The sequence below is a fragment of the Gopherus evgoodei genome, chromosome 7 (genome assembly GCF_007399415.2).
Source record: "Gopherus evgoodei ecotype Sinaloan lineage chromosome 7, rGopEvg1_v1.p, whole genome shotgun sequence".
In the NCBI taxonomy this organism is placed as follows: Eukaryota; Metazoa; Chordata; order Testudines; family Testudinidae; genus Gopherus; species Gopherus evgoodei.
The window spans coordinates 130767653-130791253 of record NC_044328.1 but is presented as its reverse complement, the minus strand read 5'-3'; the positions used below and the strand labels follow the sequence as shown (position 1 = coordinate 130791253).

Here is a 23601-nt window from a genome sequence, read left to right as displayed (position 1 = left end):
GTTCTGTTAAGAGGCAAGGAATCCAGTCTGGGGTCTTCTGGTGGCTGTGTGAATCACAGGAAATCCTAGCTCTTTAGATACTGCTGCAGCCAGTTCAGTAAAGTGCTCTGACTGCAAAGAGCAGCACCCCAATGGATGTGGCTACTCAGTGGGATCCGCGGATGCTGTAGTTGGTGACTATAAGGTATTCTCTTCAGCCTCCACTGGGAAATTTTTTCTCACAGTTGCTTTGAGGTGCTTAGTAGCTAGAGGTTTTACCATGTCTGTGCTGGGCATCTGTCATTCTCTATGTCCTAAAGAAAAACCAGGCCCAAAGCTTGCCAGGACCAGGACTGAAACACCTGACTGCAGAAGGAAATGAGTCTTTCCAGAACTGAAGCTCTAATTATGCTACAAATTGAACTGATACTGTGGCGAAGAGTGTGACATTGCCAAGATCCTGACTGAGGTCCCAGAAGACTGGAGAAGGGCTAATGTTGTGCCCATCTTTAAAAAGGGGGGAAGGAGGAGCCAGGAAACTATAGACCAGTCAGCCTGACTTCGATACCGGGGAAGTTACTAGAGCCATGTATAAAACATTTCATTTGCGAATACCTGGAGGATGGAGGGGTGATCACTAGCAGCCGGCATGGATTTACCTAGAACAAATCCTGCCAAACCAGCTTGATTTCCTTCTTTGACAGGGTAACTGGTTTGGCAAATAGGAGGAATGCCATGGACATAATATACCTGGCCTTTAGCAAGGTTTTTGACACAGTTCCACCTGACATTCTGATAAGTAAGCTGGAGAAAAGCAGGCTCGACAGAACTACCATTAAGTGGATGCATAATTAGTTAAACAACTGCAAACAGAGTAACTATTAATGGAATGATGTCGGGTTGGTAAGTGGGGTTCTACAGGGATCTGTTCTGGGTCCGGTGTTGTTTAACATCTTTATTAATGACCTGGGTGTAGAAATAGAGAGCAGACTGATCACGTTTGTAGATGACACAAAACTGGGGGAGGGGGAGGGTTGCCAACACTTTGGAGGATGGAGCTAAAATTCAAAGGGATCCTGGTAAGTTGGAGAACTGGACTATAAACAACAAAATGAAATTCAACAAAGACAAATGTAAGGTGCTACACTTAGGGAAGAGAAAACAAAGGCACAAATACAGAATGGCGAAAAACTGGCTTGGCAGCAGCACTGCTGAGAAGGATCTGGGTGTTGTGGTGGATCAAAGCCTCTGCATAAGTCAGCAATGCGATGCTGTTGCAAAAAAAGCAAATGCAATTTTAGCCTGCATGAACAGAAGCATAGCATGCAAGTCACGGGAGATGATAGTATCATTCTATTCAGTGCTGGTTAGATCTCAGCTGGAGTAGCGGTGTCCAACTTTGGTCACCGGTGTATAGAAAGGATGTACAGAAATTGGAAAGGACCCAGAGGCAAGCGACAAAGATGATCAAAAGGAAGGAATGCAGCCATACGAGCAAAGGCTGAAGGAACTGGGTATGGTTAGTTTGGAAAAGAGGAAATTAAGAGGGACGGGATCTTATAGTGGTCTTCAGATACTTGAAAGGCTGCCACTAAAAAAGATGGAGAAAAGTTATTCTCTTTTGCCACCAAGGGCAGGACAAGAAGCAATGGGTTCAAATCATAGCATAGCAGATTTAGATTAAAGCGCAGAAAAAAATTCCTAACTATAAGAACAGTAGGACAATGGAACAGAGGTCGTGGAAGCTCCTTCACTGAAGGTTTTCCAGAGGAGGCTGGATAGCGACCTGTCTTGGTTTAACATAACAAATCCTGCACCTTGGCAGGATGTTAGACTAGATGATCCTTGCGGTCCCTGCTTACCTGTAGTTCTGTAATTGGCATGTGGCTTATGCTGCAAGGGAATTGTGCTCATACAGTATTGTGCTCCAGGATGCTACAGCATTAAGAAGACTGGTAAATAGGTGCCTGAGATTTAGCCAATATTGTAAATGCCACTAGCTGCCAAGTGCCACTTACCAGCTGTTTCCATCCGAGGGCTGGAAGGGACTGCAAGAAACCTGCCTGTCCTGCCTCTGGAATCAGTGCTCTAGTCCAGTTTGTGATCGTTTTAACCTTCTAAAGAGCGTTAATACTTTGCAGCTGAATTTGGTGATGCTTGCACTGGTGTAAGGGAGTAGGGAAATGCAGCCTCTTCTCCACACGGTTTATAACAACATGGACAAATGGCATGTGAAGAATGGCAGAAAAGGGGTGAGATGAGACCAAGCGGCCAGGCTGGCTGACCCGAGTCTTCTCACACTTCGTAGAAGAGGAACTAGTCTTGGCTGCTCCTGTGCTGAAAGCCTTGACTCCCTCCGTGCAGGCGGCAGTCTGCATGCTCAGAAAGCCAGAGAGTGTCTATGGGAAAAGGTGCTGCATGGGGAGCCATGACCTAATTAAATGGAACCATTTTAGGGTAGCAGTTGCTAGGGAGCCAGCAGACTTAATGGTCCTGCTGCACTTGCGTAAAGGGACAGCTGTGCCACTCCCCTTTATATTCTGCCCATCTTGTCTCACTAGCCTGTCTCTTGTTTCTGAGGGATTTTCCTCCCACTCGGGGGGTCTGAGGTTCATTTTCGTCCTAGCATCCCCTCTCTGCCATCAGATGTTTGTGAGAAGGGCGCAGCTCTGATGCAGATCCCGCTGTGACAGCATATAGTTGTGAACACCCCCTGCAGACACCTTTGTTCCTAAACTAGCTAATCTATTGCCCTCTTCGGACCTGAATCGCTGGTGTGCATGCCACCCAGTCTCCCCTCCCCTGCTCTGTGGGGTTCCCCTCTGTTGCACCTGCATGTGGCCATCCCCCTCATCGCCCTGGTGCCTGTGATTTGGATGTGCTCCGCCCTAGAGCTGTAGCTCTTGTCCCTTTCCCAAGTGCTCTAGGGAATATTTCAGTTCTTTGACATAGTTAATGTGGGACCAGTGGAAACCTGAATGGAATTATTAAAATAGACGTTGGCTGCTGTATCCCCACTTTCAACTTAATTAAAAACGAGTCTTGGTTCGATGAGTCTGCCCCAGCAGGGAGACGCAGAATCCAGGAATCTTGCTACAGAATTTAGGTCCATTATTTATGCACTAGGTATTGTATCAGGTGACTCCTATTGAACTAAAATCTCAGTCTGGGATACTAGTTCCTTCCATCTGCCACCACCTCTCTCTTTAGTATGCTTAACCAAGAAGGAATGGATTCAGTTATGGGGGGCAGGATGTTCGTAAACCTCCTAGGTGGAACATGGAGGCTTAGGAAGCTGAGGCAGTTGGGAAGTAGACTGGGGTAAGAGGAGTTTCCAAAAGTTCAACTTCAGTCATTCCACCAAAAATCAAAAGGCCAATGTGGGATTTCCAGGGCCCTCGTGAGCTGCAGCCATAAAACGTGCTGCACCAGGGCATTGTGGGTGGCTGATTATAACTGGGAATAAACACTTGAAAGTTTGAAAAGTCCTGTTTCTGTCCTAGGTCACCAAAAGGTTAGTCTGGCAATTTACAAAGATTGTATAGCTGTCTTCCAAAAAATGGCCATGTGTGGTTGGGAAAAAAGATATGCAGCTGTCACCAACTTTAACTGATTGTAGCCAAGAAAACTCTTGGAGAAGAATGGCTGCTCAGGCATTGGTGCTGATGGTCAGGCCTACCTACAGGGCATGGTTGATGAAATAGAAATGTTCTTAATGTTTTCTCTGAATACTGTGTGGGTGCCTTGGTTTCCCCTATGCCTTTCTTAAGGATCTGGGTGGTGGGATCAGGGGGTGTGATTGTGGCAGAGCCCTAGAGGGCCAGTGTGATGGTGTCTGCACAGAGAGTGGCTGACACCCTGTCTCCTGGCAACTGATGGCCTGAGCCCCTCCCCGCAAGGTGCCAACTGAAGGTGTTGGAGAACAAACAGATCAGGTGGCCTCCTGGCCCGGGAAGGAGACAAAGGTCAGAGAAGGGGCTGGAGGGAGTTTTGGCTTTGAGCTGGCTGGGAAGACGCGGTGGGGGAGGCCCAGAACCGGGGTCTGGACTCCCCACCCCGCAAGACGGACCTGACTGAGGGGTCCTGTTCTCTGTACCTACAAGCTCTGTTTTGGACCCTGTTCCTGTCGTCTAATAAACCTGCTGTGTTACCGGCTGGCTGAGAGTCCCTGTGGATCGCAGGAAGTGGGGGGTGCAGGGTCTGGACTCCCCCATGCTCCGTGACAGCGTGTTGCTCTGCTTGTTTTACTATCCACATCCCTTTGATAAGGAAGGGAATTCGAGAGCAATTGTGACAGTAGTATCCGGAGTATCCCGACCAAGCGCTGCAGACAGCCAAACACACTCTTGTGCAGTGTCTGCATCGAAGGAATATCCTAATTCCATTTGCCTATTGTAGATGGAACCTCAGCCTCCACCCTGATTGCAGTGTGCAGGGCTGGCTTTCTGACTTGGAGCTACAGGAGTGGCTAGGATCTGCTCTACAAGAGAAGAAATTGGCATCTGGAGCTGCACACTACCTGGCTTCAAAACCAAGTGTTAAGGCCACTGCCCTGACAATTCTTGGGGCTCCGAACCACTGTTTCTGTTTCAGCAGAACCATAATTGGAGAGTGGCTTCCTGTCTGTCCTCTATGCCAGTTCTATTTCAATGTCTTTACTATTCTGAACTTCCCCGTTTCCTGGACAGAGCTTTTGTGTGGCAGCACAGTAATAGCCACGTGAAATGGGAATGAGATTCTCCCTTCTGGTAAATCTGGTAAATTCTGGAGGATACAGCAAGAGTTGAGGGTGCAGCTACTCTGGGGCAGTGGGACAGGCAGGAGGGCCTTAAGGAGACTCCACATCACTGATCCAGTTCAAATAGTATTTATCTCCCCTTTGCCCTTGGAGTTGATGCTTTGTGCTTTTTTTTGGCTTTTTCCTCTTTGGCCTGCAATGCGGCCTTTTAAGAACTCCCAAATACAAGGGTTTTAGGCACATCCTTGCACCATTTGGATGCCTTTGGTCCCCACAAGACTAAACCTAAAAGAGCAAATTGCTCCTTGGTGCAAGTGTTTCTGGACTTTTGAGTTCACAGCCATGAGGAGTCTGGCCTGGATTCGTCCTTGTCCATGTCACGGGTGGGCTTGGAGAATCCAAACACGTGCAGCCCCATTTTCCCCAGGAGCTCCAAAGTTCTTGTGGACATGTTGCTGTCGTTCCACTCCAGGCTTGTCCTTTCCATTAGCCCTGGTTGGTGCTGAAGGTGGCACTACTGGCTGTAACCACAACAGCTGCTGTGTAGTTAGCTCCTCACTGCCTTGAGGCTTCAAAAAGAGGGACGAAAAACCTGCCTTACAGGGAGACTTCAAAGCTCTACCTAGTCAGCTTACCAAAGGGAGGATCTGAGGTGACCTGATCACTCTGGAAGTGCCAACGTGGGGACGAGGTGTCTGATACTACAGGGCTCTTCAGGCTAGCAGATGAAAGCACAAGATGCAATGGCAGGAATTTGAAGCTAATCAAATTCGGGTTCAAAATAAGAGGCAAATTTTTAAGTGGGGGTGATTAACCATTGTCCTAACTTCAGGTGTGACTCCAGATTTGAATCTGTTTCCCCCCAGGGCAGGCTGTCCAATCTCATTGTGGGTCTGCAGAGGCTGTAAAATAAATGATTTTGGCAGAAGACAGTTCTTTACAGTCGCCCCTTTTTCTAGAGCACTGGCACATTCCTGTCTGCCTCCAAGCAGTCTCTTTTCTTCCCTCTGCCTCCAAAACCTTGGTGTGCCATTAGTCTCACTGCCCGGACTTCTCCTGCAGCTGGGATCATCTCACCTCGACATGAACCTGGCCTCACCTAGTGACACCAGCAGAGCACTCCTCTGTGTGTCCCCTGATAATGGCTCTGCTGCTCTCCCCTGCCTTACTGATCTCACACTCAGAATCCACTCTGGCTCCTCGCCCTCCGCTCTTCTCTCACTAGCTGGTGCCCCTGCTCTTCCTTCCGTGCATTCACTCTGGGACTTGTCTCATCCCTCTGGACCCTGGCTTCTTCTCAAACTCAGCCCCTCCAGAAAAGATCTCCTCACCTGTCTGCCCAGCCCCTTCCCCTGGCTTCTCTTGTCTGGCTCTACTGGCAACTCACAATCCTTCCCATAATCCTGCTGTCATTTCACGTGTCCCCTCTCCCCACAGCCAATTGGTAAGTCCTCTTGCTGCTTTGTCGAGCTCTATTTCACTTTTCCTGCTGCCTGCCTGCAGTGCACCATAGCTACTGTCACCTTCCTGGGTCTGGTCTCCCTGCCTCTGATTGCCCCTTACGCCCTCCAAAGGGACAGCTGGTGTCCCCTTCCTCACCTCTTCTTTGAATTCCCATTGCTACAGCCTTATCCTCACCAGACGCCAGTCCTCACCTGCAGTTCCACTCTCATTTCCCTGCTCCCCCTTGCTTCCTGTGTTCTTCCCAATCCTTTCCCCTTTTCTGGCTATCAGCATTGTACTGTCCTCATCTGCCCAGCGTCCCCTCTTCCTTCAGATCACTGCTCCTTTCTCTCAAGGAGATCTAAGGGGAGGAAGGGAGCACCTCTGAACTGTGGCTCTGGGTATAAGGAGCTCTGTGCGCTGGGGCATGGGATGTCCTTGTTACTGGTCTGCAAAGCACCATGTAAGTGTAGCCTTGGGGGAGCAAACTGGTTTCTTTACATTTGTCCCCTAAACCTTGTGCTTCAGTGACGCCAACTTGCCACAGCAGGGAATTCTTCCCTACAGCAAACGTCGCTTGGGCTCAGCCCTCCAAACCTGGCTTCTGTGGTTCCACCTGTGACATGAAGCGTTCCAGCGCTCACTGGAGTGAGCTCTGCTCTTACCACCAACAGCTCTTACTGCTTGGGTTTGTGCCTCTTTCCTGGGAGCCAGGAGATCCTTCTTCCAGCCTTGAAATAGCATCATCATTCTCTGGGGCGGGGGTCCCCAGAAGCTTTTATCTGCTGGGACGGGAGTCTTCGCCAGGGGGCGAGCAGCAGAATCCCTGGAAGACCAATGAACTGGAGAGTCTGGGGACAGGCTCTACATCTCTCAGCACAGGCACCCAGGTAAAAGGCATGTGCTAAGCTTTAACAGCCAACCCCCATTCTGGGAGAGGCCTGTGCTGTTTCTGATCCATGTTAAGAATCCAGAGGTTGTTGCATTGAGAACCAATCAAGTGTCTCTTATGTAGGTGTCATGGCCTTTTACAGCTGGAGACACCCTATTCTCTGTATGTACTGGTGACCTCTAAGACTCTGGATGGCTACTGCTGGTCAGAGGCAAACGCCAGCCCTTGGCAATGCCAGCAGCTGCCCAAGCTCCAGGCTGTGATGGCATGCTAATAGCCCCAGGTTTTTCTTCAATTCTTTCTTAGGTTGCTACTGTAAAATCAGCAAGTAAATAGCAATGCCGGCTTGCTCCCCATCATCATGCTGTCACACTCAGAACCACCTTTCAGATTACTGAGAGCTCTGCGTCGTGGGCCATCTGCCTACACTGCCACGTTGCAGGGTCCAATGACTTTAGGCAGTCCCAGGCGTCTGCTCGTGGAGATTGTCAGAGGAACTTCCCAAGTCCACTCGTTTCTCTTCCTGGTAGGGGGCTGCATGCGTTGAGTACATCCTCTACTCTGGGCTCCTTTTCCTGTCCTGGGGGCCTTGGGCCTAACTGCCTGCTAGTGCAGCATCCTGCTCCTGATGAGTGAATACAAAGCGTCTTCATAGGTCTTCAGTTCTGTGCTCACTGGGCACACCAGGCGCAGGTCTGGCTGCTCTGCCTTCTCCCCCAAAATCAGGGTTCCCGCATTTCACTGAGTGCAGAAGCAGGGCTCTTGAGGACTCTCCCAAACTGTCTCCAGTACATGAAGGCACTAGAGAAGCCACATTCTTATTCTCAAAGTCCCCACAGTTGCATTTAGATGTGTTACCAGCTGAAGTGGGCTGTGGAGGGATCCCCTTTGCGAAGCAGTGTCTATGGTTCTGGTTCTGGGGGCAGGACGTGCTGGTGGGTTTCCCTGTTCCTGCATGATCCTCTTTCTTGCTAGCTTTGCTCTACTAAGTCACGAATGAATCTACTGCTTTCTCAGTCACAACCAGCTTGGCTTCTCCTTTTGCTTTTGGACGGAAGGTTTGCCTTGTGCTATGTGCCAGTACCACTTGTCATCGCACCCTCACCTCTAGCATCACGTGCTGGCACAGATGTTGGCAGTCAACCCACTGTGCCCACTGGCACAAGAGTTTAGCAGAAAAGCCTGTGATTGCATGACTTCACTGACTGCCCCATGTCCCCTCTCTCTTTCTGACCCAGATCAGTGGACCACTCCCTGCCTGGATCCTCCGTTTCTTCAGACTTTGGCAGCTGGCAGATGGTAACAGGGTGTGGCAGTATTCAGGAGCATGCAATCCTGAGCACAGACGCCGCTCTCCCTGGCAGCTTCCCGGATGAGCTCCCTAGCAGTCGCCTGTAAGTGTTCTGAGCAGAGAGGATGCCTCCCTGTGCGTAACAGTTGGCTGGCTATGAAACTGGGACAAGCCAGAGAGCTGCACTAGCTCCAGAATAATTCGGGCTACCGAAGTCTGCCCTGCCTTAACGCTTATCAGAAGTGCACTCTGAGTTAAGCCATCGCGTACGCACTCCCTGGCTTGCTGAGTGCTAGGTGAGCTGTGCCCAGCCTTGAGGCAGGAGAAGGACTCCCGGGCTCTTCACTGGAGCCATTGCACCTTTGGGCACAAGATCAGAGAGAGGTTGCAGTTCTGCCGTGTAACACGGTGAGGGAATGGGAGGAGTGAGTCAGGCCTGTTTCTTTCCCTGAACCCCACTTAGCCTCTCTGGGTCTCTCCACACAGCAAAGAAGAACCCAGCTGACTTGGATTCTCAGGGCTGTTCCTTTGCTAGGTTGATTTCTGGGCTCCAGCCCAAGCCTGAAATCTACACAGCAGTGAAACGGCTCCACAGCCCGAGTTGGCTGGCCTAGGCCAGCCACGGGTTTTTCTTTGCTGTGTAGATAGACCCTTTATCTCTCCCATGTTTTAGAATCACCGAACTGGAAGGGACCTCAAGAGGTCATCTAGTCCAGTCCCCTGAACTCAAGGATTCCAGACCCTCCAAAACTGAGCTGCTGCTTTTTTCCCCCCACCCTCAGCTTGTCCACTTGCTCGTGCATGGTTCAGTGCAACCCACGGTGCCAAATAAACACTGATATTTGCTTCATAGAACTGTTGTGACGCAAACACTTTGCTCCACAAACAGAAAGTTACTTGTGAGGGAACTTCAAAGGCATTAAATGCATTTTAATTGCAACTAAAAAAATGTAGGCTGGTGCCTCTACCCTCTGAACTGTCAATCTAGTGATTGGAAAGTGGTGGATTCAGTCAGTGCGCTGCACTGGGACCTAATCTTATTGCTCTAGTTTTGAAAACAACTGCACTGCTCTCTCCTAGCATCCTTTTAACGTACTGTGAGTGAGGGTTTCAGGAAGCCTCATAAAATGGGGTGAGGTGGAGGGTCGGAGACCTGGAAAACACATTTCTTTTGAGACAAACTGTCCGTGCAACCATCCCTCTTTGATTAAATGTGACCATCTGTTGTCCTGCAGGCCAGAACCATAGCAGCAGCTTCTGTACCTTCCTGCACTGCTGCAAACCCTAAACTAACAGCTAGAAACCCTGGGAGGGATGCTGGGCACGACCTCAGAAAGGCCTCTTCTAACCTAAGCTTCAGCCACACAAGGTGGTGACAGGTCGTCCTTTGCGAGAAGCACTCTGTGCAGCTCTGAGATGTGATTGACAGCCAGGAAGGGGTGGGAGGAGACATCTTGAAGGACATAGTGTCAATGAATAACCAGTTTAATCCATGTCCTTTGGTGGCTGCTGCAGGTTTCTTGCCCAATAGGTAATGCATCCATTCCCCCCGGCTCGGGTAGCTGCAGTGCCTGGAAACAGCTAGTACTAACAATGTGGGATTGCAGCTGAGGCTCACTGAAGCCTATGTGGGTCTGGCCTCGAGCTAGCGCAGTCTCCTGGAAGTGTTGTCTCTGTTTTGGGATTTCAGTGTGAAGAGTCACTAGCTCCACAGCTGTGACTTGTGGGTCCTGGCAGGGTCCTGCTGCAGTGGACACGTGTGCATCTGGAATCTGGAGCATGTGATGTGCTTAGAATGTAACTTCTGGGCCCAGCCAGACTGAGGGCAATGGACAAGGGAGAACTGCTCATTTCCTCAGATTTGTATAATCGATTAACCACTGCTACCCCCAAAATATTCACAACTGAGACCGTGGCCCCGATGTCCACCTGCCTTGGCTTTCCATGGCTTTCAGACCTGTAACCTACTTAAGCGCCACATGCTGGGGCTAGACCGGCCATCGGGAATGGTCTGCCTATGGGTCAAGTGGGGTAATCCAGAGGACTTCTCCAAGCCTGATCTGGGGTTCAGGTCCTTACTTCTCTGCTGAGTAGCAGCCTTTGTTGGTAACAGTTGCAGCTGTCTCCTAGTTCAGGATGCAAACCCGTTTCCATTGTAATTCCCTCTGGGTATGCAGCTTGCACCTAATAGACTGAGCTTTCCCAGGCTTGCTCTCTGCTGACAGGACATTTTCCACAGAGTCGTTACACAGAATCTCTTGTGGGCCTCTACCAAAAAGGCTCCAGTTTGGTGTTTTGGCCTGGACGTAGTCTTGTCTCATGCACTGCATCCTCTTGCCCCCTTAGCTGGGGTTTAAACATCCCATGAAGCTTTAACACCTCCGCAGTATCCAAGCCTACCATCTATACGATGGCAAAACTGGGGGACTGGCTGAAAGCCTGCCTCAGATCTTTGACTGCTCCTCTGTGGATGTATGCATGACTTAGTCTGCAGTACTAACAACCATTGGTTGACCTCTCTCTGTTGGAGGAAACCAGGCCATCTCTTTTTCCTTCAAAAATAAACAGGGAATCTAAATATGAAGCACTGCTGTAAAGCTGTGCAGGTAAGCAGCTGAAAGTTGGGAAGTAAATACATGGCAAGTCCAGATTCATGGCCAAAGATGTGCCCTTGTTTCTATGCTGCATGAAACAGTCTGATTATCTGAACACTAGGAGATTTTTTTATTTGTCATATATATATGTAATTCTTTTTTTTGAATTTTAAGAAGTTGCCTTAATATCCTGAGCCAGGGAGTTCCACAGACTGAAGTATTTCCTCTGTATCTGTTAAATGTGTTACCTCCCCAGCGTGCCCTTCTCCTTGGTGTTTAGGAAAGTAACTAGCGGCCTAGATGGCTGCCTCCGTATCACTTGGTGTTTTAAAGCCTCCCACCAGATCTCCCCTCTTGCTGCTGTTTCTGGACGAATGCTGTTGGCTGTGGATGGTTAACACTTCCACTCACTAACTGTGCCAAGGGAGAGCCGGCCAGGCGCTAATGAGATTAAAGGGAAATCTCTAGGGGAAGGTTTGTGCTCTGCCCTTGGCATGACCTTTGAGGAATGTCTTATTTTCTCTGGGAACCACGCACAGTCCTTGGTGGAGACACAGCAAGGACTGCTTCAATCCTAAACCCTACAACAGCTGCCTTTGAACTGTAATCGCTCTCATCTAGACTATTATGTTATCTTCTCTCTCCTCCCCTGCCCTGAAGCTGTACCTAGAGCAGCTGGAGAGGAGAGCAGGTTCCAGGGGAACAAGACCCTGCACTAAGAGAGTGATGCAGACGCAGTCCAGGCTTGCAGTGGAACAGATGTGCAAAATCTCTTCACTCTAGTGACTGTGGCTGGAACCCTTGGGAGATTTCACCCCCTCACCCATCCCCCATAATCCAGCCTAGCTTGTCCCATGTGCAGAGCCAGCTGTATGAGGATGAGGGGTGAAAGGGGCAGAAGAAAGTGGGGAATACTCAAAGCTCCCTAAATGCTATCACTATAATGGTCAGTCCAGAAGAATACCAATGCACCCAATTGCAACTCCCTACTAAGGAAGTGAAGTGTAGTAGTAGCCACTTAAACTGCATGTGGGACCCACTTAGGCTGGAATTTGGCCAGGATCCAGGGTAAAATCTGACCTGTGAACTCAGAAATGAAGTGTACCATTTGCCACATAAAGGGTTCCTAAGGGCCTTGCAGATGGGGGCAGGCGAAGCAAAAAGTGAGGTAATGGCAAGGGACAATGGAGCTGCAGCAAGGCTCTGCCAGACAGCAGGAGCTGCAAAGCCGACTGCTGAGGCCAGTGTGGACTGAGGGAGACAGCTCATGGTGCTGTCTGCTGGGAGGTCTGGGACTGTTGTAAAACCGAGGGGTGTGATGGAGAGGGTTTGGGTCGGGGAGGGAAGCAGAGAGAAGGGCTGGTTCTGCTGCCTTCATAGGGGGGAGAAAGCAGCATCCGCAGCACCGAGGCCCAGGTGCTGGAGAGTTGGGGCTTGGAACCCTGAGACGAGGCTGGCATGGGGCCAGGACACCAGCCAGGATCCCCAACTCTAGCACCAGCTGCCAGGGACTGGTTAGTAACAGGTTCTACCTGGGAGAACCTTTCTGCTGCCAACTCCCTGGCTTGGAGCCAGCTGACGTTAGCTGGCAGGAGGTTGCAGCCAGACTCCATGGGGGGCTGTGGTGTTCCTGCCTTGCTAGGGGAAGGGCTGATGTCTACTTCCTGTGGGGTACAGCTGGGGCTAGCTGGCTCCAGCAAAGGCTGCTGCTGACCCCTCCCCCATCTGTCTTGCAGGCTGGTGCCAGTGGCAGGCCGCGAGTCCCGGCTGGAGGAGGTGCGCTCTGCTTTCCTAGCCACCTACAGCAGCACCATTGGCCTGAAGGCTGTGGCATCCAGCCCCTCTGGAGCCCTTGGGGGCCTGCTGGAGCAGTTTGCACGGGGTGTTGGACTGAGAGGAAGCAGTAGCACCCTCTGAACATGTTGCACACCTTGGACTGGCTCCTATGTGTGTCCAGCTGCTGAAGGAAGCTAAAAGCCATGCGAGTGCCAGAGCTGCCCCGTGGGTTTGTCCTGCAGCTGGGGCCTGGCCCAGAGCCAGCAGGGGCTCCTCCCCCATGCCAGCCCTGACTGGCTGTGACAGATCTTTTCAGTAAAGGCATCTGCACCACTGCCTTTGCCCTGCCTCTTGTTTCAGGCCACGGCAGCACGGGGGGGAGGGGGAATGGCCTTGGGTGCTCGTGTGTGGTCGGAGTCGGATCAGAGGCAGGTGGCTGCTGGCTGACACTCTGCCTGAGCCTGCTTTGGCCAGCTTGGCCACTAGGCTGAGCTCCTGCAGGAGCCTGGCCACAAGGCTGTGTGCCATGGAGCACATGGACATGGGCAGGGCTGCAGCTGGTGGGAGCCCTGACACGATCGGGGGGGGGGGGGGGCGGCCCATGCAATGCCACTCACAGACCTTGGGCCTGGCTGCCCCTCCATCCTGCCAGCAGGGCTGGGGTTCTGCTCCTACCCCCCAGCTTCCCCAGCACCCAAGGCCTGGGCCTGCCCCGCCCCTTGTGCCTGGGCGGGGGTCCTGGCCCTTTGCCCCCTCCATGGGACCCATGGCAGAGCTGCCGGTGCTCAGGGCGGGGGGGGGGGGTTAGGGGGCACCTCTGCCCTGCCCGGGGTGGGATCCTGGGGGGCGCCTGGGGCTCAGGGCTCGGCTGGCCCCTCGACGGAGCTTTAACTAGGGGCGGGCGGCCCCAAGTGCCGGGGCGGGCGGGGGCCGCGGCCAGACGCGCTGCGCCGGGCGAGCGGAGCGGACGCAGGCGGGGGCGGAGGCAGGGCGCCCGCGGGAGGCTCCGGCTCGGCGCACGGACCTGCCCGGGGCCGCCGCTTCCCCGCCCATGGAGCCCGCCCCGCGCCTGCCTTAGCGCGGCGCGCCCGGAGCGCAGCAGCCGGCAGCGGGGATGGCGTCTCCGGGAGCTCTGGAGCCGGCGCCAGCCAGCGTCCCGGCCACCAAGCTGGAGCTCACCGTCTCCTGCAGGTGCGGGGCCGTCGGGCAAGGGGGCGCGGGGCGCCACGGGCAGCTTGGGACGGGCGCCTTGGCCAGAGAGAGCCTGAGTGTGCAACGCCTGGCCATCGTGTGCGTGTGTGTGTGTGTGCAAGACAGCGTGTGCGTGTGGGAGAGTGTGTGAGCCTGCAACGCCTGGCCATCGTGTGCGTGTGGGAGAGCGTGTGAGCGTGCAACGCCTGGCCATCGTGTGCGTGTGGGAGAGCGTGTGAGCGTGCAACGCCTGGCCATCGTGTGCGTGTGGGAGAGCGTGTGAGCGTGCACCGCCTGGCCATCATGTGCGTGTGGGAGAGCGTGTGAGCGTGCAACACATGTTCATCATGGGGGCAGCGTGCGAGCATGCAATGCATGTCCATCATCTGTGTGGTGCAGTGTGTGAGCATGCCACGCATGGCTATTGTGTGTGAGCGTGCAACACATGTCCACCATGTGTGTGAGGGACAGTATGTGAGTGTGCAACACGTGGCCATTGTGTGTATGTGGAATAGTGTGTGAGCGTGCAACACGTCCATCGTGTATGTGTGGGAAAGTGTATGAGAGTCCAATGCATGTCCATCGTGTGTATGTGGGTCAGCGTGTGAGCGTGCAACGCATGGCCATTGTGTGTGTGTGGGACAGCAAGTGAGCGTGCAACACATGCCCATTGTGTGTGAGACAGCATGTCAGTGTGGAACACATGCCCATTGGGGAGGGACAGAGTGTGAGCGTGCAATTCATGCCCATCATGTGGGGGGCAGCATGTGACCGTGCTACACATGCCCGTTGTGTGTGGGGGGACAGCATGTGAATGTGCAACGCATGCCCATCGTGTGTGTGGGAAACAGTGTATGAGCATGCAGCACATGTCTATGGGGGGCAGTGTTTGAGCATGCAGCACATGTCCATCATGTGTTTGTGTGCAATAGAATGACAGCATGCAATGCATGCCTATCGTGTGTGTTTGGCAACATGTAAGCGTGCAGCACATGCCCACTATTTATGTGTTGGGGCAGCCTATGAGCATGCAATGTATGTCCATCCTGTGTTCGTGTGCAACAGCATGCGAACATGCAATGAATTCCCCTTGTGTGAGTGTGCATGAGACTGTGAGCGTGCAATGCATGCCCACTGTGTGTGTGTCGGACAACATGTAAATGTGCAATGCATTCCTGTTTGTGTGCAACAGCATGTGAGCAACGTATGCCCATTGTGTGTGTGTGTGCATGGGACAACATGTGAGTTTGCAATGCATGCCCGACGTGTGTGCATGCAACGGCCTGTCAGTATGTAACACATGCCCACCGTGCATGTGCATGCAACCATGTGAGAGTACAACACATGCCCATTGTGTGTGCACATGCAACAGCACGAGTGTGCAAAGCATGTCCATCATGTGTGCCTGTGTGACAGCATGTGAACGTGAAAAAACATCCATCATGTATGTGTGTGTGATAGCATGTGAGCATGTAATGCACAGCCAGCCTGTGCAAAGAGCGTGTGAGTGTGCAATGCATGCATGTATGCCAGCTGTGCGTGCATATGAGCACGCCTGCATGTCTACCATATGTGCGTAGAGTGGGTGTACATGAGCATGTGTGCCTGCCGTGTGTGCAGGGATAGTGTGTTTGACGCATGTGCAGCCTGCGCACGCAGCAAACTTGCTCTTCGGTGATTATTTCCTCTTAACCCCTAAATGTAAATGCGGTTTTCGTTCTGTTTGCTGGCGTGAGCGACACCCACCAGCCCTCACCCCCGCTCAGTGCGAGTTTGTCGGCATGACCATGGTCCAAGGGCCATGTAAGAGTCTGGTCCCGCTCGGGGGAGAGCATGGCCTGCCCAGGATAGAGCTGGTCCACACCCAGTGCACCCTCCTACCCCCATCGCTCTCTCTCACCCAGCGCCCCTTTCCCAGCAGGCACTCACTTCCCGCCGGCTCTGTATGGTCTGGCTGTTGACCTCAGGCCCAGGCAAAGACAACAGCTGAGTTTTTCCCAGTGGCTCCCTAGCTTGCAGCTTGGGATTCCCACCCAGCTGGTCTGGGACAGGGAGCCCCAGAGGTTCTGGGTGGGCCGCAGTTCCTAGGCGCATGTGGGGTGGTACCAGGGGCAGCAAAAGCAGCTAGACGGGCATCAGGAAGCCCTGGCCGTGCCGGAGGATTGCGCCCAGCAGTGCAGCCGGCAGCTCGCTGGGCACCAGCCAGTGCAGGTGCAGCACCGCCCAAATGTCAGGTGGACGCGTCTACGCAGGCTGGAGGCCCATTGACTGTTCTGCCCTGGGGCCTGGGCCCTGGAGCTGCTCTGCTGGCGCCCGGGAACGAGCCAGGGGAAGGTACGTGCGGAGGAGCGTGTGGAGTCCCTGCCTGCGCATGGCTCCATGAGCAGGGTTTGCTCACGTTCTCACCACGTCTTCCTGGTTCTGACCCCAGCCCAGGGGTGTCTGTCTCCATTGCCCAAGGAGAGGCAGAGGAGGCTGGAGGGCAGGGGACAATGGGCAGAGCCATCGGGTGTCCTGGGGAACACCCCTGCTCTGTGCAGCAGCCAGATGCCCAAGCTCGTCACTGGTTTTCACTTGGGTCTGGCAGCACCGTGTGCTCACGAGGGTTTTGGTGAGGCAGAGCCAGGGTATGAGGGGCTGTGAAACTCCTCGCCAGGGGAGTCTGAGGGGTTACTGGACCTGAGGGGTTACTGGCAGCCCTGGGAGCTCAGCCTGACTGGTGCGAAGGGAAGCCCCAAAACAGCTAAGTGAACTGAACAATTGTGACCCCTCGAGGCTCTCGTTAAAATAGGCCTGCAGGGGCACTGTTGCCTGGCTGCTGCAGCCTTCGGTGCATGGACCCGGAGAAGTGCCTCAGCCAGCTGGGAAAGCAGCCAGGGCTATGACTGGCTCGGAGCAGATGGAGACCAGTACCCCCTTCCTGCAGGAGCAGGGACTAACTGTCTGATCTCGAAGGGCAGCGAGGAAGCTCTCGCCCCAGGAGGCGGGGGACATGGGCTGGATCAGTAGAGATGGATCGCTCACATCGCCCTGTGCTTTGGGGGGGCGCGATGCGGAAATGGCATCCTCTCCCCAAGGAGGCGTGTCTGCCCTTTACAGCTGTTCAGAATTCAGCAGTTGTTGCCTCTGATCAGCCTGGGGAGCTCTCTGGATCAAGAGAGCTGAGCTCTGCACGTACACAGAGCGCGAGGCTCAGGTGCCCGAGCGTCTCAGCCTTCCCCAGGCCTCACCACATCACCTCCCTAAGGAAATGGACCTGCTGGGCCTGACCCCTGCTTCCAAAGGCTTTGGGCCCTTTCCCCTCTGCATGGCCATACAGGGGCTGGAACAGTTTGTGCAGTGGGGGGCTGAGAGCCAGTGAACCAAACTGCGGCACCTGGATATGATGGAAACCACTTCAAGCCAGGGGGTTCAGCAGCCCCCCTAGTTCTAGGCCATAGCTTGGAGCCTGTTCTCAGATGTCCTCTCTTTCACTGCCATGGTGATGGGCATGTCAGACCTGTAGGGATTGAGGATGGGGAGCGGGAGGGAGGCCAGGTAACAATCCTTGGAGCGGTCACTTCTGTGTCTCCTTCCTTATGGCCCCCTGTGCAGGGTGTGACCTGAGCTCGTCTGCTTGGTCCCTCTTTGCCTCTGGCCACCTGCCTCTGACAGACCCAGCTGCTCACAGCAAAACCAGGTGACCTGTACAGAACTCCCCTTTCCCTCATCTGCCCATCCATCCTCGGATGGAGCCCAGATGTGCCCCGGGGGATGGGGGAGGGGGGCTCTGTTGCAAATAAATATGAAGGAACAGTGAGAATTTTGTAAGTGTTGCAGGGAGGGGCCTGGGCGTGGCTGTGCCGGGATGGGGCAGGGAGGGACCCTTGGTGTTTTACAGCCCCCAGGCCCAGTACAGGCTGGCAGCTGGTCTGAGGGGTTCTAGTGAGCTGGGTCCCAGGCCCAAAGGGCTCTTTCTCTAGCTGAACAATTTTCCCTTGTGTGGCTCTGCCCAGAAGAGTGTTAAACACCCTTGGGTCCTGCTCCCAGCACAGGTGGGGAAGAGTGGAGGGACCCTTCTGTTCTGGCTGAGTTTCTGAGCAGTCCCAGCTGGGTAGGGGGCTCAGGCCCCCTGGGATCCTGGCCCAGAAGCAGGCAGGGGAGAACCCTGCTCTGAATGTGCCACCAGCCTCAGGCTGGGGTGTCCCCATCCCTGGTGAGAGCAGACGTCATGGGGCACAGGAAAGAGCTTGGGGGATTTAATAGCAGCCTTTGGTGCTTTTCAGTGTCAAACTCTACGCAGTTAGGAATGATCAAAGTGCTGCGGCTGCTGCTATTTCGGAGCGGGGGGAGCCCCATCACCCGCTCACTCAGTCAGGCTATTCAGACTTTGCTAAGTGTCTCTTTTCTTCTCACTTTGCCCCCGCTCATCTCTCCATTACTGACGCTCCTGTGCCTGGGTGCAATAGCCACTCAGCCACCACCGAGTGCGCTAGTAAATGGGTTCCCTGTCATGTTCAATCACCGTCTGGGCCAGAGACACTGCTTCTTCCTCACCCTGTTCAGCTCGTTGACCATACCTCCGCCCCGTGCGTGCTCTGCAGTGCCCTGCCAGTGCAGCCCCCTTCCTGCACTGCTCTGCTGCTCTTCCAGCACCAGCTCTCAGCCCAGCGGGTCAGCCTTGGGCTCACCTGCACATCCCTGGCGAGCCCCACAAGAAACAGGGCCCTGAGGCTGGCCAGTGATGGTGCCCTCAGCTGGTGACTGGCCACAGAAACCTGTTTCCCAGGAGTGCTGGGCCCTGTCGCTCAGCTGGGCCTAGTGCTAGTCCCTGCGTTCCTCCCTTTCTTCCTCTTGCACTCCCTGGTTGTGTGTTGGGAGCTCTTCAGGGCAGGGACCTTCGCTGCATGTGAGCAGCGCAAGGCCTCTCCCTGCTCTGCGCCCTCTGCCTTGCCGTCCCCCAGGGCTCTCGGGTGTAGGGTGACCATATGTCTAGTTTTGGCCAGGACAGTCCGTATTTTAAGCCCTGTCCTGGCTGTCCCGACTTCTTTGGCAAACGTGGGCATTTGTCCCGTTTGTTCTTGCCGACTAGATCAGTTGGCAAAGAGCAAACGGGACAAATGTCCATTTTTGTCCAAAATGTGGGGTGCAGAGAAACATGGTGGGGCTGAGCAGCAACCCCAGCGCAGTCGGGGGCAGGCAGGGCTCGAGCGAGCAGCGACCCCAGCGCAGTCGGGGGCAGGCAGGGCTCGAGCGAGCAGCGACCCCAGCGCAGTCGGGGGCAGGCAGGGCTCGAGCGAGCAGCGACCCCAGCGCAGTCGGGGACAGGCAGGGCTCGAGCGAGCAGCGACCCCAGCGCAGTCGGGGGCAGGCAGGGCTCGAGCGAGCAGCGACCCCAGCGCAGTCGGGGGCAGGCAGGGCTCGAGCGAGCAGCGACCCCAGCCTCGCGTGAGGAGGAAGGATCGGACAAGTGGGGAGAGCCAGCCCTTTAGGCAGAGGGAGTCTCAGGCCAGTGTCCCCTTTCCCCTTATGGAGCGTCCCTGGCACAGCACACATGGGGGCTGTTTCCGCTCAGCTGGTTGCGTCTGTTAACTGGGTAGAGTCCCCAGTCCCCAGCCAGAGTCAGCACGGCCCACAGGACCCCTGGCCTGGCCGGAGAATGCAACCCTCAGCAGCAGCTCAGAGCCAGGCCGGAAGAGCTGCCTGTGTCCTGCGAGCTGCGTCTGGCTGAGTCGTGCTGCCAGCAGGGTCTTCACAACGGGCTCTTTGCCACCGGGCGATGAAATCAAACCGCTCCAGCCCCACAGTCACCAGCATCTGCCCCCCGCACACAGGGGGGTTCTTAGACTCCTCCCATCCCTGTGGTCTCTGGCCTCGGGGCTGCGGCCCAGGGGCTGACACCCGCCCGCACTGAAGCTCTGATGCCCTATTTTTATGTTGAAGGCATAAAAAGGAGCGCAAAGGGACTTGTTCTTTGGCCGTGCCAGGTAGTGTGGGTCCCTTGCAGCTGTGCAGCTGCCTGGTGTGTGCTTGCTGGGAAAGAATGAAACCTTGGGGCTGAGGAAGTCGGGAGCTCCGCCCCCACAGCGCCCCGTGCTGGGAGCTTCCCCCCATCCAGCGCCCTGCCCTGCCCCCACAGCACCCCCCTCTGGGAGCTTCCCACCATCCAGCACCCTGCCGTGCCCCCACAGCACCCCCCCTCTGGGAGACCCCCCTGCCCCGCACCCACAGCGTCCCCTGCTGGGAGCTCCCCCCCATCCAGCACCCTGCCCTGCCCCTCAGCCAGCGCCCTGCCCTGCCTCCACAGTGCCCCCCCCGGGAGCCCCCCCAGCCAGCACCCTGCTCTGCCCCCACAGCACCCCTGCTGGGAGCTCCCTCCACACCCAGCGCCCTGCCACACCCCCACAGCGCCCCCTGCTGGGCGCTCCCCACAGCCAGCGCCCTGCCACACCCCCACAGCGCCCCCTGCTGGGTGCTCCCCACAGCCAGCACCCTGCCCTGCCCCCATAGCGCCCCCTGCTGGGAGCTCCCTCCCCACAGCCAGCGCCCTGCCCTGCCCCCATAGCACCCCCTGCTGGGAGCACCCACAGCCAGCTCCCTGCACCACCCCCACAGCACCCCCTGCTGGGAGCACCCACAGCCAGCGCCCTGCCCCACCCCCACAGCGCCCCCTGCTGGGAGCCCCCACAGCCAGCGCCCTGCCCCGCCCCCACAGCGCCCCCTGCTGGGATTGCACCATGCCCACAGCCATCTTGGTTTCTTGCCATGGTTTATGAAGTGTCGGTTATTCTGTTTGTTTAAAAGTGCTGCCTGTGATGGTGGCGACTGACAGGGAGCCGATTGCTGGGCTCCCCTCGCCTGTGCACACCTTGGGCCTCTGGGCAAAGGGGAACAGCCGCGTTTCCTCCACACTGCACAGAGCAGAGATTTCACCCAGAGGTCCCAAAGGCAGAGACAGGACCCCAGGGCTAGTACAGGGCTGGGGCTGTAGGGTCAGGGCACCCCCAGCTAGTCACCTCCCCCGGTTGCCTGTGGCTTTGCCTACCCTGCTGAGTCCCCTCTGTACCCCCACAGCACCCTGGGATGCTCCAGCCCCTCGCCAGGCTGGACTCTCCAGTGTATCTGCCCAGGAAGTCAGGGGCTGCAGGAACCAGCTGTTAACAGAAATATTAATTTTAGTTACTGTTTGTGCCACTGCCAAGCTTCCATGGCAGTAAGGAGAGGTTATACTGAGGGCCAGGCAGGCCCCTCTGAGCTTTGGGGGAGGGGTGGGGCCCCCACCACAAACAGACACTGGCCTCCTCTCCCAGCTCCCAACACCCTCCCGCCCGGCCTGGGGACCCTGCGTCTGAGCTCCAGGGATGCTGCCTGCTCCTGGGTGCAGATTCCACTGACGTGTCCTGTTCTCGCAGAACAGTTTAATGTGGATGGACTCCAATGGCCTGGGCTGGGAGCGGGGAGGGCAGCTGGGCTGGAGCCCAATGCTTGGAGGCTGTAAGTTCTGCAGTAGTTGGAGCTCCCGCTGGAGCCAGGTTCGTAGACCCCAGCTCCCCCACTTCTCCTGTTGCTGGACGAGTTTCCAGCCTGGCTCACGACCGTCTGTCTCCCCAGGAACTTGCTGGACATGGACACCTTCTCCAAGTCTGACCCTGGTACGTGTGGGGAGTGGAACTGGCTGGGGGACCTGCTTCAGGGTGTAGCCCCTGGCAGGGCAGGCGGGCAACATGCTCTGAGGGGGCAGCAAGGCCTGGGCAGCTGGCTCCTGCAGGCTGTGCCTGGCACTGAGCGGTGGGAGGGGTGTGTGATTGCACCAAGCTGCACAGCCTGGGCAGAGACAAACCTGTCCGGGTCAGGGGAGCGGGGGTGCTGCACAGGCCGGCTTGGCCCAGTCAGCTGAGACAAGCACTAGAGCCTTGTGGAAGAAGCAGCTTTTGAGAAGGAGACAGGCTGGTGTGTGCAGTCCAGTGTGTAGTGTATGCTTGGTGTGCTGCATGTCTGGGGTGGGGTCGTGCACAGTGTGTGTGAAGGGGTGCGTGAGGGCATGCATGAAGTGTGCATGCTTGGTGTAGCGCACAAGGGACGTGCACAGTGTGTGCTGGGGCATGGGGAAAGTGCAGTGTTGGGATGAGCAAGGTTAATGTGTATATGCAATGTGGTGAACAAGATATACCCGTGTGTATGCATGCAGTGTGATGTGCAAGGTATGTGCATGCAGTGGGTTGCTGTCCATGAGGTGTGCATGTGCAAAGTATGCCCATGTAGGGTAGGGGAGTGCACATGCAGCGTGTACACAGAGGGGTGAGTTGTGCAGTGTATATATGCAAGGTGTATATGTGCAGTGACGTGTGTGTGTGTAGTCACTGAGATGTGCAAAGCATGCATGCATAGTTGGGGAGGAGAAGTGTGTGCACAGGGTGCACCTGCATGAGGTGGGGAGAGTGTGCATGAAGTGTGTGCACAGTGGGGAAGTGTGTGTGAGACCTGCAGTGGGATGGGAAGTGGGGGGGTGCAGTGTGTGAGATGCAGTGGGGTGGGGGTGCAGTGTGTGAGATGCGGTGGGATAGGATGTGTCGGGGTGCAGTGTAAGACATGCAGTGAGATGGGGGTGTGGTGTGTGAGATGCAGTGAGATGGGGTGTGGTGTGTGAGATGCAGTGAGATGGGGGTGTGGTGTGTGAGATGCAGTGGAAGGGGTGTGGAGGGTGCAGTGTGAGATGCAGTGGGAAGGGGTGTGGGGTGCAGTGTGAGCGATGCAGTGGAATAGGTTGTGGAGGGTGCAGTGTGAGATGCAGTGGGAATGGGCTGTGGGGGTGCAGTGTGTGAGATGCAGTGGAAGGGGTGTGGAGGGTGCAGTGTGTGAGATGCAGTGGAAGGGGTGTGGAGGGTGCAGTGTGTGAGATGCAGTGGTAGGGGTGTGGAGGGTGCAGTGTGAGATGCAGTGGGAAGGGGTGTGGGGTGCAGTGTGTGAGATGCAGTGGAAGGGGTGTGGAGGGTGCAGTCTGTGAGATGCAGTGGAAGGGGTGTGGGGTGCAGTGTGTGAGATGCAGTGGAAGGGGTGTGGAGGGTGCAGTGTGAGATGCAGTGGGAAGGGGTGTGGAGGGTGCAGTGTGAGATGCAGTGGGAAGGGGTGTGGGAGTGCAGTGTGTGAGATGCAGTGGAATGGGTGTGGGGTGCAGTGTGTGAGATGCAGTGGAACGGGTGAGGTGGGTGCAGTGTGTGAGATGCAGTGGAAGGGGTGTGGGGGTGCAGTGTGTGAGATGCAGTGGAAGGGGTGTGGGGGTGCAGTGTGTGAGATGCCATGGAAGGGGTGTGGAGGGTGCAGTGTGTGAGATGCAGTGGAAGGGTTGTGGGGTGCAGTGTGTGAGATGCAGTGGAAGGGGTGTGGAGGGTGCAGTGTGAGGTGCCATGGAAGGGGTGTGGAGGGTGCAGTGTGAGATGCAGTGGGAAGGGGTGTGGGGTGCAGTGTGTGAGATGCAGTGGAAGGGGTGTGGGGGTGCAGTGTGTGAGATGCAGTGGGAAGGGGTGGCTTCTGATGCAGAGGCAGTCATTAACCCCGCGCTCTCCTCTCTGCAGTAGTGGTTCTGTTTGTCCAGGGGAGTGGCAGCAAGGAGTGGAGGGAGGTGAGTGCCAAGCGTCAGCGCACCGGGGCCGTCCCAGTGCCCAGAGCAGGCACCCTGCCGGCTGCCCACACCCTGCCCCCACTGACACAGGCTCCTTAC

The 23601-nt window shown here is 55.4% G+C and overlaps 2 protein-coding genes across 8 annotated transcripts in view; both read left to right on the top strand.

Annotated features, from left to right (window-relative positions):
- Nucleotides 1–13048, top strand: part of MTMR14 (myotubularin related protein 14) — a 60108-nt gene extending 47060 nt beyond the window's left edge. For 3 of the 4 annotated variants that reach the window (XM_030568196.1, XM_030568195.1, XM_030568194.1), the window contains exons 18-19: nt 8291–8446; nt 12674–13048. In XM_030568196.1, coding sequence (XP_030424056.1) covers nt 8291–8446; nt 12674–12854 — 337 coding nt within the window. In that variant the 3' untranslated portion in view covers nt 12855–13048. The remainder of the gene's footprint in view (nt 1–8290; nt 8447–12673) is intronic. The other variant, XM_030568197.1, reaches the window with a different exon arrangement.
- A 770-nt stretch (nt 13049–13818) lies between these two features.
- Nucleotides 13819–23601, top strand: part of CPNE9 (copine family member 9) — a 35829-nt gene continuing 26046 nt past the window's right edge. For 2 of the 4 annotated variants that reach the window (XM_030570933.1, XM_030570932.1), the window contains exons 1-3: nt 13819–13904; nt 21495–21535; nt 23456–23502. In XM_030570933.1, coding sequence (XP_030426793.1) covers nt 13828–13904; nt 21495–21535; nt 23456–23502 — 165 coding nt within the window. In that variant the 5' untranslated portion in view covers nt 13819–13827. The remainder of the gene's footprint in view (nt 13905–21494; nt 21536–23455; nt 23503–23601) is intronic. The other 2 variants (XM_030570935.1, XM_030570936.1) reach the window with 2 other exon arrangements.